Here is a 21,200-nt window from a genome sequence, read left to right on the forward strand (position 1 = left end):
ACTTCCACGTGCCGTATGGGATCTGTATCACCTGACCACTGTCGTGTCCATGACATCTTCCGGGAGATATGGACAACGCACTTATCTTGATGCCAGAGTGCAAATATCCCTCTGTGCATCTCGCATACATATATATAGAATGCATCCTATTAAATGCTCTATATCAATAAAATATTTTTAGTCAGGGAATTCGACCAAGCCAACCCAGCACTGCATCTCCAGGCTGATGGCGATCGCTGGTCGCAGTATAACCACCGTATGTGTGTATATACTTTTTAGGATATTTTTCCAGCTGCCTATCAGCTGGCTCCTTGAGGGCGGCCGTATCTGGAGACGGTAACGCCACTTGATAAGCGTGTGAGCGCCTTTTCCACCCTAAGGGGTGTTTCCCAACGCGCCCTAACTTCTGGCGGGAAAGGGTATAACGCCAATATTTGCTATCGGGGTAAACCCACGCATCATCACACACTTCATTTTATTTTATCTGATTCAGGAAAAACTACAGGTAGTTTTTTCACTTCCACATAATACCCTTTTTTTTTGTGGTACTTGTAGTATCAGAAATATGTAACAGCTCCTTCATTGCCCTTAACGTGTGGCCCTAATGAGGAATACGTTTGTTTATTCACCGTCGACACTGGATTCAGTGTCCGTGTCTGTGTCGACCGACTGAGGTAAATGGGCGTTTTTTATAAAAAACCCCTGACGGTGTTTCTGAGACGCCTGGACCGTTACTAATTGTTTGTCGGCCGTCTCATGTCGTCAACCGACCTTGCAGCGTGTTGACATTCTCACGTAATTCCCTAAATAAGCCATCCATTCCGGTGTCGACTCCCTAGAGAGTGACATCACCATTACAGGCAATTTCTCCGCCTCCTCCAGCATCGTCCTCATACATGTCGACACACACGTACCGACACACAGCACACACACCTGGAATGCTCTGACAGAGGACAGGACCCCACTAGCCCTTTGGAGAGACAGAGGGAGAGTTTGCCAGCACACACCAAAAAACGCTATAATTACATAGGGACAACCTTATATAAGTGTTTCTCCCTAATAGCATCTTTATATATATATATTTATATCGCCAATTTGTGCCCCCCCTCTCTGTTTAAACCCTGTTTCTGTAGTGCAGTGCAGGGGAGAGCCTGGGAGCCTTCTCTCCAGCCTTTCTGTGAGAGAAAAAATGGCGCTGTGTGCTGAGGAGATAGGCCCCGCCCCTTTTACGGCGGGCTCGTCTCCCGCTCTTTAGTGAAGTTTGGCAGGGGTTAAATATCTCCATATAGCCTCTGGGGGCTATATGTGAGGTATTTTTAGCCAGTATATAGGTTTACATTTGCCTCCCAGGGCGCCCCCCCCCAGCGCCCTGCACCCTCAGTGACAGCGTGTGAAGTGTGCTGAGAGGAAAATGGCGCACAGCTGCAGTGCTGTGCGCTACCTTTAGAAGACTGTCAGAGTCTTCAGCCGCCGATTCTGGACCTCTTCTAACTTCAGCATCTGCAAGGGGGCCGGCGGCGCGGCTCCGGTGACCATCCAGGCTGTACCTGTGATCGTCCCTCTGGAGCTAATGTCCAGTAGCCAAGAAGCCAATCCATCCTGCACGCAGGTGAGTTCACTTCTTCTCCCCTCAGTCCCTCGTTGCAGTGATCCTGTTGCCAGCAGGACTCACTGTAAAATAAAAAACCTAAGCTAAACTTTCTCTAAGCAGCTCTTTAGGAGAGCCACCTAGATTGCACCCTTCTCGGCCGGGCACAAAAATCTAACTGGAGTCTGGAGGAGGGTCATAGGGGGAGGAGCCAGTGCACACCACCTGATCTGGAAAAGCTTTACTTTTTGTGCCCTGTCTCCTGCGGAGCCGCTATTCCCCATGGTCCTTTCAGGAACCCCAGCATCCACTAGGACGATAGAGAAATATATATATATATACATACATACATACACACACACACACACACTAAATGAAAGAACCTAGCCTAAGCTACTTCTTCTAAGTCCCCAGTTTTTCTTTTCAACCAGTACTCACTATTCTGCTGTTGGAGGATCTCCTGTGGAGAGATGCAGGTCCCTTCAATAGGGATCTTTGGCTCTCCAATAGTAAGCAACTTTGTCTCCCTTTTATTAGGGTTACGCAGCTCTTTTTAGATTTTTAGTCAGGAGCTAAGTGCTCCCACGTGCTGTTACCTCCAGCACAATTTTTCAAACTGAGGGAGGAGGGATGTGAAGGGGGAGGAGCCGGCTGTGCAGACAATGCTAATTTTAGGTTGTGCCACACCTCCGGTTCAAGGCTTCACACCCCTACTGTATAGGACTCCAGTGTCACCGAGTGGATGAAAGAGAAAGAGTTAAAAAGCATTGCATGAAGCTGGGCGCTGTTCTGAAGTGTGAACGCAGACCACAGGAAGTCGTCCTAAAATGTTCATCCCCATATAGCGAAATTAAAAGGAATCTATTTGGTTCCACAGGCAAGGAGAAAATAACCTGAGACCTACTGAATATTAGATCTAATTCTTACAAATAGTGATAGGATATCTGATATATATGTGGGTGAGCACCTGGGATCCAGTGATCATCAAGCAGTATGGTTTAGTATAAAGACAGGATCCAACTCCTGTCACACATAAACAAAGGTGTTGGATTTTAGAAATGCTGACTTTGCAAAAATGGGGAGATGTTTAAGTGATTCATTGGCAGACTGGAGGAACTTGGAAGGAGTGCAGGAGAGGTGGAAAAAACTGAAAAGTGCAATACTAAGTGCAACAGACCTTTGTATCAAAATGGTTAGGAAAAGCACCAGGAAAAGGAAGACAGTGTGGTTCACAAAAGAAGTATCAACTAGTGTGAAAGCAAAAAAGATGGCTTTTAGGAAATACAAACAGACTCAAAATAATAACGACAAAGAGGTGTATCTGGACAGAAGGAAGGATGCTAAGAAAGTGATCAGACGTGCAAAGGCAGAAGCTGAGGAGAAAATGGCCCAGTCAGTAGATAAAGGGGGCAAAACTTTTTTTAAGTATATAAGTGAAAGGAGAAAATCAAATGGAGGAATAATAAGACTTAAGACAGAGAGTGAGCATTTGGTGGAGGGAGACAAGGCAATAGCACATCACCAAAATAATTATTTTTGCTAAGTATTTACTACAGAAGAAGGGATGTGGCCACAGTTAAGTTGCAAGGACATTCATAAAAATAAGGTAGATGAAAATACATTTACAGAGGAGAAGGTCCTAACAGAACTTTCAAAACTAAAAGTGGATAAATCAATGGGACCAGATGGGATACACCCAAGGATACTCAAAGAGCTAAAAGATGTGCTGGTTACACCTTTAACAGAATTATTTAACCAGTCACTAAATACAGGTGCTATTCCAGAGGACTGGAAAAGAGCAAATGTAGTTCCACTGCACAAAAGTGGAAGCAAGGAAGAAGCAAGTAACTACAGACCAGTAAGCCTTACATCAGTAGTAGGGAAAGGAATGGAAAAACTATTAAAAGAAAGAGTAGTGGAATATCTTAAATCAAACAACTTACAGGATCCAAAACAGCATGGATTTACTGGTGGGAGATCATGCCAAACAAATCTTATTGACTTTTTTGACTCTGTGATGAAAATAATAGATCAAGGGGGAGCTGTAGATGTAGCATATCTAGACTTTAGTAAGGCATTTGACACTGTCCCACATTGCAGACTGCTAAATAAACTTGAAAGCCTGGGGGTAGATTATAAATCAGTTAAATGGAGAAGAACCTGGTTGCAGGATAGGAAACAGACAGTCGTAGTTAATGAGTGCAATTTATGGAGGGAAATGTTACCAGTGGAGTACCCCAGGGATCTGTACTTGGTCCAGTTCTCTTTAATATCTTTGTTGGTGACATTGCAGATGGTATTGAAGGGAAGATATGCCTTTTTGCAGATGATACAAAGATATGCAACAGGATAGACATACCGGGAGGGGTCAAACAAATGATTAATGACCTAGGTAGGCTTGAGAAATGGTCAAGAATGTGGCAACTACAGTTTAATGCTAAAAAATGCAAAATCATGCACTTGGGTCTCAAAAACCCAAAGGCTAAGTATAGTATCAAGGGTACTATAATGGAAACTACTGAGGAGGAAAGAGATTTAGGAGTCACTATTTCAAGTAACTTGAAGGCAGGAAATCAATGCAACAAAGCAAAGAGAAAGGCAAGTCATCAGATGCTTGGTTGCATAGGGAGAGGAATCAGTAGCAGGAAAAAAGAAGTGATAATGCCACTGTATAGGTCATTGGTACGGCCCCATCTGGAATACTGTGTCCAGTTCTGGAGACCCTATCTCCAGAAGGATATAAATACATTAGAGAGTGTACAAAGAAGGGCAACTAAAATGGTGCATGGCCTACATCACAAAACTTACCCGGAAAGGCTAAAAGATCTTAACATGTATAGTTTGGAGGAGAGAAGGGAAAGGGGGGACATGATAGAAACGTTCAAATATATTAAGGGTCTTAAAGTTCAGGAGGGAAACGTTCTTCAAAGGAAAAGAAGTATTAGAACTCGAAGGCATACATTGAGACTGGAGGGGGGGGGGGGGGGGGGGGGAGTTCAGGGGAAATTTAAGGAAAAATTGCTTCACAGAAAGGGTAGTGGATAAGTGGATTAGCCTCCCATCAGAGGTGGTAGAGGCTAAGTCTGTAGGGCAATTTAAACATGCTTGGGACAGGCATATGAATATCCTTACAAAGAATTAAGGTTAAAAAAGGGTTGAGATTGCCTAAAGGATAAAATAAAAAAGGGGCAGACTAGATGGGCCAAGTGGTTCTTATCTGCCGTCAAATTCTATGTTTCTATGTTACTGTTCTGAGCAACACAATATGCACAAAATATGGGGGGGGGGAAATGTATCTATAAAAGGGAAATCCTAAACCAAGGCAGCAAAAGTGAATAAAGATAGGGAATACATGGCAGGAAGGATGGGGGCATGGGCGCAAACATAGTGAGTAAACCGGTAGTGAGACTTACCTTTAAATACTCCATTGACTACAAAACACAGTAAGGTGTTCTGAAAAAGAAACATCATACCTTAATGAGTTACTCTCCACCAATAAACAGGAGGGCAAAAAGAATGAGAAGTCAGAATGAAACAGAAGGCTAGAGAGAGTAAAAGGGATAAACAGCATATGGAAACTGAGGATACAAAATGGTTCCGATATGACTGGTCGACCATGTTATGGTCGACAGTCATTAGGTCGACCACTATTGGTTGACATGGACAAATGGTCGACACATGGAAATGGTCGACATAAAAGGTCGACACATGAAAATGTTTTTTTTAGGTGTCGTTTTCTGCGTAAAGTGACGGGGAACTCCAATTAGTGCACCGCTTCGCTCGCCATGCTTCGGGCAAGGTGCCTCGCTGCGCTCGGCACAGTTTACCGTTCCCAATCATAGTCCACGTGGATCGTAAAGTATGGACAAGTTCCCCAAAAGAAAAGAAAAAAAGTGTGAAAAACTCACGTCGACCTTTCAATGTGGCGACCTTTTCATGTGTCGACCATGTGTCCATGTCGACCAATAGTGGTCGACCATAACATGGTTGACCATCCAAACGGATACCATACAAAATGTAGTGAAGGCAAACAGGAAAACCCCCACAAATCTGGATACTTACAGACTGAGCATTAATATCCACCACAAATGAGTTCAGATCATGCTGGGTCCGTGGAAGCCCATTTAAGAAGCTAACAACGTTCAGACGTTTGTGTTTGATAAGTTTAAAACGGAGCGCTAAGAAACAGGAGAGAGAGCAAGTTATAAATGACACTATTATGTTGTTGCTTCAGACTGATCACAAGGCACACACATATACAGTATTAGAGAATGTGCAGGCCTCCTACTCAGGCAGAACTTACTTGGATCCCGTAACCTTTTTACATTTCTGCTGCTGCTGAAATACTCCCCAAGACTACTCCTGTGTAAAGAGACATACAGACACATTACATTAGAGACCTAAAACCAAACTGTAATAGAAACGGAGTATAGCGAGTGGTACAGACCTGGAGGGATTCTGCCCAGGAGGATTTGGAATGCTCAGGGAACAGGCAGCTTCATCATGGTAAACGTTAAGCAGGCCTTGGCGATCTTCACAATCATAGCAAGCATAATATCTGAGGATGAGAACATCATTCAGTGCACAGAAAACTAGACAAAATACAAAGAGCAGGGTTTAAAACATTTGCTCCTTTGTTTTTGTAATACATTCAATACATTATTTTTTAAAATAAATTCTTTATTTTGAAACCGCAAACACAATAGTATAAGTAAAGAATCTCATTGAAAACATGGGGTAAAAATTGCAAAACCAAACAATACAGTTTTTATTTATATAGAACGAAAAGCAGGAGATTTAACAACTGAAAAAGAGGGGGGAGATGGTTAAGCAATTGGATTTTTGAACTAACCATAAAATCCATAAAATCTTTCTTCTAGCATCCAACTGGGGAACACTGCATTTATCCATTACATGTGGAACATCCCAAAGGAAGCCAACAAGGGAGGCGGGAGACTGGTGAATTGGCCAGAGAAAAAGAGGTCATAGGAGACGGATGACAGTCGCACCAAGAGCTGCAAGAACTCCAGATATGATGAGCAGCCGAAAACTGGCTTCCTGGCCTTTACGCATAGTTGGGATCACAGCTCCAGGATGCCTTACGCCTCAGAATCGAGGCTTCAATAGCCATGCTGTTAAAAAACAGATGAGGTAAGTCTGGGTAAACGTAAGGTCCCCAAGAAGCAGAAGATCCAAATACTAAAACCAATGGGACCACTCTAGAGCCACGAGAATCACCTCTGTTCTCTTGCGCTTAATGCATTTCAGGACCAGAGGAAGAAGAGGGAAAAGCGGAAACTGATGCACGAAACAGAAGTGCCACGGAATAGACAGCAAATCTGCTGACACTGCCCTCAGATACTGAGTCATGGAACACCCCCATGGAAGCATGTGATTGAGCAGAGACCCTCTGGGTGAAGGGCTCATCCCTTGGACGCAGATAGTCTGCCTCTCAGTTTTCAACACTGGGAATGAACATGTCCAATATGGCCAGAATGTGCTTCTCTGCCCACTCTAGGATGCAAGAGGACTACCTCGTGGCCAAATAGCTCCGAGGGCTACCTTGTCGATTTATATGCGCCACCACCGTGGCTGTGTCCGACTGCACATGTACATGGCGCCCTCTGAGGAGAGAATATGCTGCTGCCAACGCACTGAAAATCGCTCAGGAGTTCCAGAACATTGGGCGACAGAAAGCTATCTGGCAAGACCACAAACCCTGAAATGAAGTCTGTAGGATCAGTACAAACCCCCCTCCCCCAGCCCCTCAAGCTCACATATGTGGTCACAAGGATCCAATTCCAGATCACAAAGGAACAACTGGCCCTGAGATGTGTCTCCTTTCTGTGGTGGTTGAATGCAGACCGAGTCTGAATTAAGAGATGAGCGAGCCGGTGTAACAGAAGGTGGGATCCTGTCCACTGGGAAAGAAAGACCAGTTAAAATTTCTGCAAATGAAACCTCCCGAACTGAGTCGCTTTAAAGGAAGCCAACATCTTAACCAGCAAGCTGATGCATAAGTGAACGGACAGACTATTTCTTCAGCTCCAACTGGACCATGGATTGAATTGCTTGGATCTTGTCCAGAGGAAGAAAAACTCTCTGCAAGGGATGTGCTGAAAATCATGCCCAGGAACAGAAGAGGCTGAGAAGGGACCCGACTGGATTTCTTAAAGTTTATAATACAATCATGAGAAATGAGAACACAGTCTGTTAGGGTTACCTGATCCGGCAGCACACCTGACTTGATGGAGGTTAGAAACAATGGGCACCCCCAGAGAGCGAAGGTGAGCCACAATTATCTTTGTGAACACCCGGGGTGCCAACGAGAGGCTGAAAGGGAGTGCCTGAAATTGGAAGTGGAAGTTTAAAATGGCAAACCGCAGGTATGCCTGACGAAACTCCAACAGGAATGTGAAGGTATGCTTCCCCAATATCCAAAGACACCAGAAACTCCCCTGGCTCCAGACTTGCGATTACAGTGTGTATGTGATTCCATCTGGTCCCTGTGGAACAGCAAAGGTACAGTTGAATCCAACGATGTACCAGGATTGGATCACATTGGAAGGAAGAAGTTCATCCACCGACTGGTGCAAAGCCTTTCGCTTTTAAGAGATCGGGGGCCTGGTGGTAAAGAATTGAAGGAGAAGGAGACATTAGAAACTATCTGGTAGCCCTCTCGAACAAGACTGCTAACATCAGAACATGTCTGAAACCAAATGTCTTTGAAATGAAACAGACAAGCACCCACTGAAGGAGTCCCCAGGTGGGATGGAAGACCGTCATGCGGATGGCTTATCCACGGCTTGGGATCCCGATGGCAGGATGGAGTGGACTGAAGCCCCCTTACCTACTCTGGCAGCTGACGAGGCCCATCTCTACTTACAACGAAATCTAGGGTGCAGCCATAAGGAGCAAAAAGACAGTCCTGAATAGGACCATCGAGGAGCCACGGAAGAGGAAGGTAAAAAGGTATCCTTACCCCTTGTAGCAAGGACATTAACTCAGGGCCAAATAAAATTTTACCAGAAAACGCAAGAACTACCAGAGTGAATTTGAACTCTGCATCCGCCAGGCAGGATCAAAAACACACGGCACGGCAAGCCGCCACTGTCAAAGCAGAAATCCAGGAACAGACCTATCCAGCAAGACCTGCATCTCCAAAATACACTGCTGACTCAATATGTTCTACTAATGCAATAAGGTTGGACTGGGAACTGAAGGAACAAAACCCTCAATTTATAAATCCGCCCACTTTTCCATGGCCTTGTTAACCGACGTAGACTCCCACTTAGCCATGTCCGCTGTTGCTAATGGGTAGAGAACAAGCATGCATCTGGAATTTCTTACCCGGATGCTTCCAGGCGTCAGTCAACTGTTCCTCCAGCAAGGGGAAGTAAAGGTCACTATTTCTTCCATTTCTTAAAAAGTGAAGTCTCTTGAGAGTCTGCTGTATCGGAATCAGATCTTGAGCACCTGGAGGGCCACCTTAGTTAAAGCTTCCAGCCTCTGCACATCACTAGGTTTCACCTCAGGAAGAGAGACAACCTCCAAATCTGAATTGTTGAGACCTTCACTCTCTTCCACTTGAGAACATGTATCCTGACAGGACTGGAGCACCAAAGGAGCGGTTTCTTTTGGGATAGACGCCTAGCAGAACTGTCAAAACTACTAGAAGAGGATTCTAACATTCATTCCAGAGAAGAAGAAACTTTGACTAAGCCCTGTACAGAGCATGCAAGACCCTGAGCCCAACACTGTTTCGAGGTCTGAGAATACTCACCAGACCCCTGAGAAGGCAGTCACAGGGTTCACAACTTGCGACACTGACACTTCAGTACAGGTAGAAACCTGACCAGTATGCACTTGGGCCATAGCTTCAGTCAGGGTAGCCACCCAGGATTGCGGGTCCACCAGCAGAGCAGACGACAATTGGACCCCAGAATCATAAGAGCCCCCAGTCCTAACACGTGTGCAAAATAGGGATTTTTGTTTACTTACCGTAAAATCTCTTTCTCTGATTCCATCTGGGGGACGCTGCGCCATTACTTGTGGGGTTAGAGGTGTGTGGTTGTGGAGTTTGGCACAGAAGTATTAAAACCTGACTCCTCCCCCCTCTAACCCCTCCCATCTCCTTCCTGCCTAGCCAGTACCTCAGTTAACGTTTAGCCAAGCCAAAGGAGATAGACCAAAAAAAATTAACTGGTTAAACCAGACAAACATCTGGGAGGGATCGCAGCGTCCCCCAGATGGAATCGGAGAAAGAGATTTTACGGTAAGTAAACAAAAATCCCTATTTCTCTTTCATCCATCTGGGGGACGCTGCGCCATTACTTGTGGGATTTCCCAAAGCAAGCAAATAAGAGGAGGGAGACGGAGACGGCATAGCCGTCCGCAAAATGTGACGCCCAACAAAGGCAGTCTACAAACCGAAAGTATGAAAACGGTAAAACTTTTTAAACTAATGCACAGACGACCATGTCGCTGTCTGACAGCTGCTCAATAGGTGCACCCCTGCGAGCAGCCCAAGAAACTCCAACAGCTCGAGGCGAAGGAGCTCGGATTGATTCAGGAACTGAAACATCAGTAGACTGATATGCTGGTCGAAGTTACCCAACGAGCCACTGTGTACTTGGAAGTCGGCCAATCTTGTTTGGATGCATCAATTAAAAACCAACAAAGCATCCGTATGACGGATAGAATCCGCACAAGATAAAGAAAACCGTAAGGCCCTAAGCACATCTAAAAGTCAACTGGGAATCCTCCCTGGAAGGAGAAAGAGTAACGCTGGAAGGACAATGTCCTGATTTAGATGAAACGCTGACACAACCTTCTGAAGGAATGTTTTGTTCGCAGAACCACCCGATTATCATGAAACACCAACAAGGGTGGTCTGCAAGAAAATAGCTGCCAATACAGATACTCATCTAGCGGAGGTAATTTTTTAATAGGAAGACAACAGAGTAACGTTAGATACCGCAATTCTACAGATTCCAAAGGCTCAATGGTGATTTTTGAAGAGCCATAAGGACCAAGGTAAAGTCCCAGGGAAGAACCGGAGGAACAAAAGGTGGCTAAATCCGCAGAAACCCCTGAAGGAACGTCCGAACCTCTGGAATGATATCCAGTCTCTTTTGAAAAAAGAACCGACAAGGCAGAAACCTGACCCATTTATGAAAAAAAATCTCAGACCCTTATTGAGACTCTCCTGAAGGAAGAATAACAGACAAGGAACTCTAAACAAATCCGGTGTTAAACCCCGCTGTTTACACCAAGCAATGTAAATACGTCACACTCTGTGGTCAAATTCAGAAGCCAGTGGCTTGCTAGTCTGAATCATAATTTACACAACAGTACGAGAATAAAACTTTTTTTTTTTTTTTTTTAAATGAAAACCAGCCAATCCAACCTGGGTAGTGAGATGGTCCCTGAATCATAAGATGTGGATGCAGAGGGAGTCGGAATGGTTCCTTGATGACCATAGTGCGCAGAAGAGCGCACCACTGACAGCCTGGCCAATCTGGGGCCACCAGAATGATTGGAAGACCTTCAATCTGAATGCGTTGAAGCAGACCTGGAGCCAGTGGAAATGTTGGCACATATCCCAGTTGAGAGTGCCACAGCGCCGTCAGTGCATCTATTAGAATTGTTTGAGGGTCCTGAGTACGTGACCCGTAGAGAGGAAGTTTATTGTTGAGACGAGACGCCATCAGATCTACATCGGGTATCGCCGACCGGCTACTAGAGTCAGAAACATCACCCGGTGAAGTTCCTACTCTCCCGGATGCACTGTGTGACGGCTTAAGAAATCCGCTTTCCAGGTCTCGATTCCTGGCATGTGAATCGTGGATCTGGCCGGAACCCAATGTTCCGACCATATGAGATCTGAACGTGTCAAGGCGGATCAGCTTCGAGTGTCTCCTTGCTTGTTTATGTAAGCAACCGCCGTGACGGTGTCGGATTGAATCCGCACTGGATGACCCTGTACTCTGGTTTGAATCCGGAGTAGTGCCTACCGGATCGTCCTCAACTCAAAGATGTTGATCTGCAACTTTGACTCTTTGACTGGCCCCGAGCCCCTGAAAGTGATGAGTCTGAAAAACCGTACTCCGACCTATGAGGTTGACATCTGTGGTGACCCTCACCCAAGGCCAAATTGTGAACTGTAAATGCAGCAGTGTTCAAATTCTGGACTGTATGTCCTGAATGAGAAAGAAACACTTTCTGTTGTTGGTATCGTATAAGAGTCCCATAAACATTATCTTCTGGGAAGGAAGCCAAGATGACTTTGGACAATCTCTTATTGATCCGAATGACTGTAGAGTCTCTATTGTGAGACGCAAGTTCTGGTGAAGAATCAACTCTGACGGTGCCCTGATCAACAGATCATCCAAATACAGAGTAATGTTGACTCCCTGACACTGCAAAACTGCCAGCGCATGGTCTATGATCTTTGTGAATACCCGAGGAGCCGTGGCTAGGTCAAAGGGAAGAGCCTGAAACTGAAAATGTCAAGGCCGACTGCGAATCTAAGAGATTGATGACCCGTACACATAGGAACAAGCAGATAGGCGTCTTATGTCTAATGAAGCCAAATATCCCCCTGGTTCCATGGCGACGATAATAGAGCGTCCATTTTGATCTTTTTTGTTGAAACTAACCGTCCAGTTTGTCCACGAGTAAAATCCCCGACCTCTGCTGAGCGGGAACTAGAAAAATTTTACTTCATTTCGTAGAAGAGTGGCTGTTGCATGACGAAGAACTCGACGGCTGGAGGGACCGTTTGGAAGAGAAGTGAAGAACACACGATATGAGACTGGTTCCTCGAGATCTAACGTATCTCCTCTGGATATGACTTCCGTCACCCACCTATCTGGTTTTGACAGGAGCCACACTTCTTTGAACTGTAGTAACAGAGTCCCAACCATCACTGCTCCCTCCGGCATCATGCAGTAGGTTTGTCGGTAGGTTTACTTCTACCTCTGAAACGGTCTTCGTGGATACAGCACGAAAGGAATGGAACTACCTCTGTCCTGTACATGAAAGGAACGAATCCCTTGTAGTATTCGGTTTCGAAGGAACAGCCGGAAGAAAGGGGCTCCTGCCCTCCTGTAGTAGCTGAATAATCTTCTTTGATTACGACCCAAAGAGAACTCACCTTCAAAGGGTACCGCCGACATGGTCTGTTTAGAGTCAAAATCGGCATTCCAAACCCGAAGCCAAAGAGACCGTCTTGCTGTCACGGTCAAGGCAGAAATACGGGAGTGTAGCATAGCAGAACCAATTAAGGCCTCAGTCACATAAGTAAGAGCCTCCAAAATTTGTTCTGCTAATTGAATGGCTTCCGATGGATCGTCAGACTGCATTCCAGATATGACCTGTGCTAGTCAGTCATCCGCGGCCCTGAGGACCCAAGCGCCAGCTAGAATCGTGGTAAAGAAAACAGATTTAGGCATTGCTTCAATCGTCCTATCTGTAGGATCTTTCAATGTCACCGACTGTACTGAAGGAATAGCCGTAGCTCTTGCTAAAAGTGTTTTCTGTAAAAGGATATAGATATTTTAATTTCTTAGTGACTTGGAACGAGAATCCGGCTTAAGTCAGGGCTCCTTTAAAATATCCCTGTTATTAAGAGTCTGACGGATGGTGTCTAACAGCAATCTAACACCTGAGCTAGTAAAACAATAATGTTTCCAGACCGAAACTTCGTCCCACTCTGGGTCTTCGTCCCCATTCTCCAATGGGAATGACTCTAACTCCTCCCCCATAAAGTTATAGCGGGCAACGGTTGTGACCTTGTTGTAGCAGAAAAACTGCCGGCAGAGTTTACAAACTTGTTTAGGGATTGTTAAATTAGCAAGACATCTGCCCATATTTTGAGCCCACGGAGGCAGAGACAGGTCCGCAGAACCTCCCTGTTGGTCCACCACAGATGCACCAGAGCATAAAGCACAGAGGGTACCCGCGGCCGTTCTACCCTTAGCGAGCTTTGACTCACATTGCAAGCAGGCAATTTAAAACCCCAGAGGGTGTCTTCCCCCGTGTAGATGTGTCTGGAAAATTCTGGTCTCGCCAGGATTTGAACACAGGATGCACGCATTACAGGAGGAGACTGTAACCACTATGCCATCACTGACCACCTTATGTTCATAATGAAATTTTTTAAAACAAATGCACTACCAATGAACTATAAACTCAGTAGAGTAGTGGTCAGTACTGTGAAGCATAGTGTAATTTATATTGAAAACAAAGTCTGATAACTCTCATTAAAGTATAGAATAACACAATGCCCCCAAAGTATACTTGCTGTTAGGTGACCTCCACTGAATAAACAGGGTGAGTAGTACTGAAAAAGTGTCCAAGCTGTGTGCTGTGTGTTGCACTGCGTCCCCCGTACTGCCTCTGGAGAAGATGGCGCCCGGAGCTTTGTAGACGCTGGACGGGAGTGCGCCAGGTAGTGCAGGGCGGGAATCCGTCCCTTCTCTGAAGCAAGTAAGCGCCGGGTAGCTCAGCGTAGGCGCGCTATAACCGGAAGTCTACAGTTCCCGTGTTCGGGTAGCGGCTCCCGCACACCGCTATATACAGCGGCTCTGTTCGGGCAGCGGCTCCCGGGTGTCGCTACTTACAGCGGCTCTGTTCGAGCAGTGGCTCCCGCGCGCCGCTATGTACAGCGGCTCTGATTGGCAGTGGCTCCCGCGCGCCGCTACTTACAGCGGCTCTGTTCGGCAGCATCTATCGATCCCCCGGGGAGTGACTCGCAACTCTCCCGGGCTACTCAGCTAACAACAGTAGCAGGAATAAATAAATCCTTGGTACTGCGCTCCACGGTTCACCTCCGGAGAGAGAGCAGAGTGTGTTTTGGGGGGGGGGGGAAATCAAGTAATAAATATTATATATATATATATTTGTGCAAATTGTATATATATTATTATATGAATGAAATATATATAGGAAGATATAGGAAGGATAGACCAATACTGTCAGAGACAGATTGTGTCTATCCTGTACCTTCTCACTGCCGACTTCTTAGAAATAGGAATCCAGCCCCAGTGACCGAAGTGTGGTGACCTTCCAGCGGCAGATTATAGAGTGGGAACTCTTATCTAACCCCACTCTAGTAGTACCGGTCACCTGTATACAGGGACTAGGCACTTAAATAATAAAATAAGAAAATACCTAACTAAGATCTTCAGAGAGAAAAAAAAAATCTGTGTCTGTACTCCACAGGCACAAAACAAAAACTGAGGTACTGGCTAGGCAGGAAGGAGATGGGAGGGGTTAGAGGGGGGAGGAGTCAGGTTTTAATAGTTCTGTGCCAAACTCCACAACCACACACCTCTAACCCCACAAGTAATGGCGCAGCGTCCCCCAGATGGATGAAAGAGAAATAGGATTTTAATTACCTACCGGTAAATCCTTTTCTCGTAGTCCATAAGGGATATTGGGGGAATCTAGTACGATGGGGTATAGACGGGGTCCAAAGGAGCCGGAGCAATTTAACTTTCTTCAACTGGGTGTGCTGGCTCCTTCCCTCTATGCCCCCTCCCACAGGCAGTTATAGGTAAAATAGTGTCCGAAGGAGAAAGAACATACTTGAGAGAAGGAACATAACAATGAATGGTGAGATTTACACACCAGCACACCACTAACATAAAACAACCAGCACCGGCTGGTAACAAGACAGCAACAGCTGAACAGGTAACCATAGAAGAGATAACCTGCAGAAAAATCAATGCACTGAGGCAGGCGCCCAATGTCCCTTATGGACTATGAGAAAAGGATTTACCGGCAGATAATTAAAATCCTATTTTCTCTAGCATTCATAAGGGATATTGGGGGAATCTAGTACGATGGGGACGTACCAAAGCTACCAGAACGGGCAGGAATGTGCGGAGACGTCTGCAGCACCGCCTGCCCAAACTGGGAATCCCCTTTGGCCAGGGTATCAAACATGAAAAACTTCAAAGGTGTTCTTCCCCGACCAGGTAGCAGCTCGGCCTAGTTGCAATGCCGAGACTCCACGGGCAGCCGCCCAGGAAGAACCCACCAATCTTGTAGAGTGGGCCTTCAGAAACTGTGGAACAGGTAAGGCTGCCGACACATAGGCCCGTTGGATAGTAAGTCTAAGCCAACGAGCAATGGACTGCTGTGAAGCAGGGCAACCCTTTTTCTGCGCATCATAAAGCACGAACAAGGAATCTGTCTGTCTGATCCGAGATGTTCTCTTGACATAGATCTTCAAGGCTCACACCGCATCCAATGCCTCCGGAGGAGCAGAAGTGCCAGAACTTGATGGAACCACAATTGGGTGATTCAAGTGGAACGCAGAGACGACCTTTGACAGGAACTGCTGCCTAGTCCTAAACTCCGCTCTGTCCTCATAAAAAGGAGATTTATGGTAAGAACTTACCTTTGTTAAATCTTTCTGTGAGGTACACTGGGTTCCACCGGGATAACATCGGGGGTGTAGAGTTGGATCTTGATCCGAGGCACCAACAGGCTAAAAGCTTTGACTGTTCCCAGTAGGGGTTAAAGTGAGCCGGAACGGGGCGGAACTGCATTCCGTCAGTTCCATTTGGAGACTGAACGCAGTTTCGCCTCACCTAACCCTATTTGTCCCCTGGCGCCGCACAGGGAGATGACGGGCGCCTGCTGAGATTGTTTTACAAGCGGGCGCCCGTCTCTCCTCACCGAAAGCCGGAGCGGCTTCAGGTGCCGTCACTGTGCGGCGTGCGCTATGGGAGAGACGTCAGTCATGACGTCTCTCTCATAGTGCTGAGGAGCGGACGCCAAGAGAGGAGGACTGCAGTGGTCTGGAAGCGAGAACGGGGCTCGGCGAGTATGGTGTGTTTTTTCTCCCTTAGTGCAGCAGGTGCATCTGCTGGGGGCAAACTACGGGGGGACATTACTACTTGGGGGGCATCAACAAGGGACATTACTACTGGGGGCATTATTACTGGGGGGTCATCTATTGGGGGCAAAATCCTGGGGGGCATTATTACGGGGGGACATCAACAAGGAACATTACTACTGGGGAGGAGGGGGCATTACTACTGTGGGCATTATTACTGGGGGTTATCTACTTCGGGCAAACTACTGGGGGACATTACTACTAAGGGGCATCAACAAGGGACATTACTACTGGGGAGGAGGGGGCATTACTACTGGGGGCATTATTACTGGGGGGTCATCTATTGGAGGCAAACTCCTGGGGGGCAAACTACTGGGGGACATTATTACTGGGGGCATCTACTTCGGACAAACTACTGGGGGCCATTATTACTGGGGACCAACTACAAGGGGGCAAACTACTGGGGGTAAGCTACAAGGGGGCAAACTACAAAGGGGCTAACTACAAAGGGGCTAACTACAAAGGGGCTAACTACAAAGGGGCTAACTACAAAGGGGCTAACTACAAAGGGGCTAACTACAAAGGGGCTAACTACAAAGGGGCTAACTACAAAGGGGCTAACTACAAAGGGGCTAACTACAAAGGGGCTAACTACAAAGGGGCTAACTACAAAGGGGCTAACTACAAAGGGGCTAACTACAAAGGGGCTAACTACTGGGTGCAAACTACAGGAGGGCATTACTACTGGCGGCGTAACTACAGGGGCATTACTACGTGGTGGCCAAACTACAGGGCGGCTAAACTACAAGGGGGCCATAACTACAGGGGCTAAACTACAAGAGGGGCATAACTACAGGGGCTAAACTACAATGGGGCAAACTAAAGGGGGGCATTACTACTGGCGGCTAAACTACAAGCAGGCAACCTACTGGGGGCATTACCACTGGGAGGCTAAACTAAAGGGGGGGCAAACTACTGGGGTTATAACTACAGCGGCATTACCACTGGGGGCATAACTACTAGGGCGCTAAACGACTGAGGGCATTACTACAGGCAACATTACTACTGGGGCAATACAACACAGTGGCATTACCATTAAGGGCATTACTACTGGGGGCCCTACTAATGATGGCATTGTAGAGGGGGCACTTCATAAGGGGCATCACTCCTGGGGACATAAGGGGCACTACTATTGCGGGCATTGCGCTACTATGGGGTCTATATAAGAAGCACTACGAGTACAGTGGACAGTGCATAAGAAGCACTACGAGTACAGTGGACAGTGCATAATGAGCACTACTACTGTGGGCATTGTATAAGAAGCACTACTGTGGTGGGCATTATGTGTATTACAGGGTGCTACTACTGTGGGCATTACTACTATTGTGTGACCACGCCCCATTCTTTTGGAGACCACATCCCCTTTTTTGTGGCGCGCGCAATACCTTTACTACTTGGGCGCCTTCGGGAGGGGGTGAGTTCCACCACCTCTCTAGGACCACTTTAAAGCACTGGTTCCCAGGATGCAAACAGCATACTGAAAATAACAAAGACTGAAGAAGCAACTGAAGAAAACTCTCTGGAGCAAGCAGTGTGCGCATCCCCTCCTGAGGGCACTTTATTCTAAACTGCCTGTGGGAGGGGGCATAGAGAGGAGGAGCCAGCACATCCAGTTGAAGAAATTTAAAGTGCACCGGCTCTTTTGGACCCCGTCTATACCCCATTGTACTAGATTCCCCCAATATCCTTTATGGATGCTAGAGAAATAATGTAATTAAACAGTAGCAAATCAAAGAGTAGAAGTTTGAGACAATAAAATAAAAAATTAAATGCACATATGTAAGCAAGAGTAAAGCAGAAAATATCTAGCACAGCTAAGAGAGTACGGGAAAAGCACATATAGAAAGGTGGTATTTAGGCAGATGGGTGTATACAGAGTTAAGAATGAAGAAGGTCCCACTCACTGTTGAAGAAACCGCAAAACCAGTGCTTTGATATCGTCGGTAGACAGGTAACTGCCCTAAATGAAGAAATGGAAGACAATTGGTGATGAATAAAAAAAAAAATGCTGGCTATACTCTCTAGTAGTAGCAGAACTTATCTCACCTTGCACGGAGGAAGTGTTGTAGGAGTTTCTACATCAAAGGTGATTGGTGGAGGAAGTTCATTTCCATCCTGTGAAGGTATGATGAAGTAAATATAAAGCAAAGCAAGTAGAAGAAGGATGAGAGGAATGAAAGAATGAGTCAGTGAGCAGAACAGAAAGTTATTTTAGTAAAACCAGAAATCACATACCACATAGAATATTTATGAAATAGATGTCCACACAAAGAAAACATTGAGGTCTCACCAGTCGCAGTAGTTTAGGAAAACGTTCTCGTATGACACTGTCATCCAGGGCGGGTGAAATCCACAGGTCGACAGACAAACAAAAACACAGAAAACGTCAGTGCCAGTAAGTAACAACCCCAAACCCACACTTCGTGCACCACACTCCAATCACCACCATACCACATTCTAGTCCCGTGTACTGCTGAACATCTCTGCAGTAGAAATGTTGACGTGCAGCCTTGCGGGTCTGCTTCAAATTCCGCAGAGGAACGGTTTTAAAGCACTAGGGAATGAAGTAAGTCTGTCTGTGCTTTACTATCACATCGGTCTATCCACATTGTAACCATCATGTCCAGTTATTTCTATTGTTTTCCTGACTCCATATTGCTAGGAGGAAGGGTCTAGTAACATTACCAAAAATGGTTTCACGCCACTTATGTCAGCTAGCACCCAGCCTCCCCCACCTTACCTTCATCCCAAAAGTTCCTGCCAAAGATAAAACTGTATTCTGTACCCAATACATCTAACAAGGTCAGCTCACATCTAAATGTAAAGACTGTATTCTGTACCCAATACATCTAACAAGGTCAGCGCAAATCTAAATGTAAAAAGACTGTATTCTGTACCCAATACATCTAACAAGGTCAGCGCACATCTAAACTTATCGTATGTACGCTAACCTATGACTTCATCCCAGCTGGGTCATACCATAAAGTACCATGCAGGGCAGAAACACATGTAGACAAGGCTAGTGTGGTTGTACACATTATACTGATTAGCTGGGGGTGAGGCTAGTATGGTGCATTTCACCAATGGATATAAAAGTCTTTAATGGCCTCACTATCATGTTTTCATGAGCTTCATTTAAGGAGCTTTTTATACAATAAAAAAAGATATGGCATCATAGATTTGGGATAGAAATACAAGGAGCACAAAGTGGGGTTTTAGTCACCTGAAAAAAAAGAGAGGTCAGGGGATGTACAGTAGAGAAGAAAAATGTATAGAAGAGAAGACAAAGGAAAATTATGCATATGATTATGGCATGTCAATAGATGTTGGGAGAGGACAAGTGGAGAGGGAAATAATCGTGGCAGGATGGAGTAAGGAGAATGGTGATGTGGAGGGAAGGGATAACCACAGGTACAGCCACCATCAACACTACAAAAGTGTATGCCACAACCAGCACCTCCAACTAATCCAACTTCTCCACATTTACTTTGGTCCAGCTTTACAAACTGATGTTCCATGCAGGGCAACCCATTTTACACTTAGAGCTCATCTCCATGGGTGTCCCAGTGTGTGAGAATATGCGTTCATTTTTTCCATGTTCCTTAGGGCTTGCAGCCCATGCTCCTGGCAGGGAGAGAACAGAGCACTTGAGTGTTTAAAACGGGGGCATAGTTTAGGCTTTGTATTTCAGCCACCTCCTGCAATCTTCATCTTCTTGTGACTGTCCTCAGGTCTGCCTTAGGTTGCTCCCGCTTGGGGAAACTTACCCGTCATAGACCTAACAGCCACACTGTGCAAAAGGAGGTGGCGATTAGTGCGTGTGTTGTATGAATGGGAATTCAAAGGGGCAACAAATGGCTTAAATATTTCTTCTGCTCAGCTGGGTCACAGTATGGTGAGTGCATGGCACTAGCTGAACTCATCACCACAAGTATAATGAGGAGGAGCAAGAGGGTGGTAAGGTGAGCACTGGCAGGAAACCATTACCTGATGGATGTAGGCTATACCATATGGAATAGGTAAAGGATGAAATGTATAATGACAAAATATGGGGGGGGGGGGGAATGTCTGATATGTGAAGAAATGAAAAATGGGTGAAAAATAGAAAGAACATGAAAGCAGAAAAGCAGACACAGATGGTATTATGAGGCGTGTTATGGAGAGTCTGAGAAAATTAGAAAAGGAAAACGTAATAAAAAGTGAGGGCTGCATCCTTGAGTACAGATGATTAACATTAGAGGAAAGTACCTTTCCATTTACTACAGGTACTATAAATCCCTCTGAAACACAAATAGATCTATACACATACTAGAAACTAAAAAAAAAATATCAGTTGTAGTGGTGGGCGAGGGACTATAAAAGTTCCCGGCAAAGCAGGGACAAAGCAAAGGGCAATCTCATCACCCAGATAATGTGTCCACCTCTGCATGGATCCCATCAGGTAAAAGCCTCAGCATGGGAAGAAGCCATAAGAGGCATGTAATTTAGCTAGCTGACATATGAATACTCAATCACCGCCAGCTCATTCAGTTAATGTGTATAAATACAGTATTGCAAGAAACACTGATGTAAATGGAAAAAAATTATAACTGAATGCCATACTGGAACAATTCTATACTGAAATTTTTACATGCATGGTGAGAACATTTTGAATTAAATTCTGCTCACCACGTGACTTATCACAGCTGCATTGTGTTCCTA

General features: G+C 45.6%; 1 protein-coding gene across 2 annotated transcripts in view; it reads right to left on the reverse strand.

The window, feature by feature from the left end:
• NXF1 (nuclear RNA export factor 1) overlaps window positions 1-21,200 on the reverse strand; it is a 141,784-nt gene that overhangs the window by 18,306 nt on the left and 102,278 nt on the right. For both annotated transcript variants that reach the window (XM_063945003.1, XM_063945004.1), the window contains exons 11-17: window positions 18,790-18,826; window positions 18,546-18,614; window positions 18,404-18,459; window positions 6,036-6,146; window positions 5,892-5,950; window positions 5,651-5,766; window positions 5,002-5,041 (exon numbers count right to left, since the gene is read on the reverse strand). In XM_063945003.1, coding sequence (XP_063801073.1) covers window positions 5,002-5,041; window positions 5,651-5,766; window positions 5,892-5,950; window positions 6,036-6,146; window positions 18,404-18,459; window positions 18,546-18,614; window positions 18,790-18,826 — 488 coding nt within the window. The remainder of the gene's footprint in view (window positions 1-5,001; window positions 5,042-5,650; window positions 5,767-5,891; window positions 5,951-6,035; window positions 6,147-18,403; window positions 18,460-18,545; window positions 18,615-18,789; window positions 18,827-21,200) is intronic.

The sequence above is a fragment of the Pseudophryne corroboree genome, chromosome 11 (assembly GCF_028390025.1).
Source record: "Pseudophryne corroboree isolate aPseCor3 chromosome 11, aPseCor3.hap2, whole genome shotgun sequence".
Taxonomy (NCBI): Eukaryota; Metazoa; Chordata; class Amphibia; order Anura; family Myobatrachidae; genus Pseudophryne; species Pseudophryne corroboree.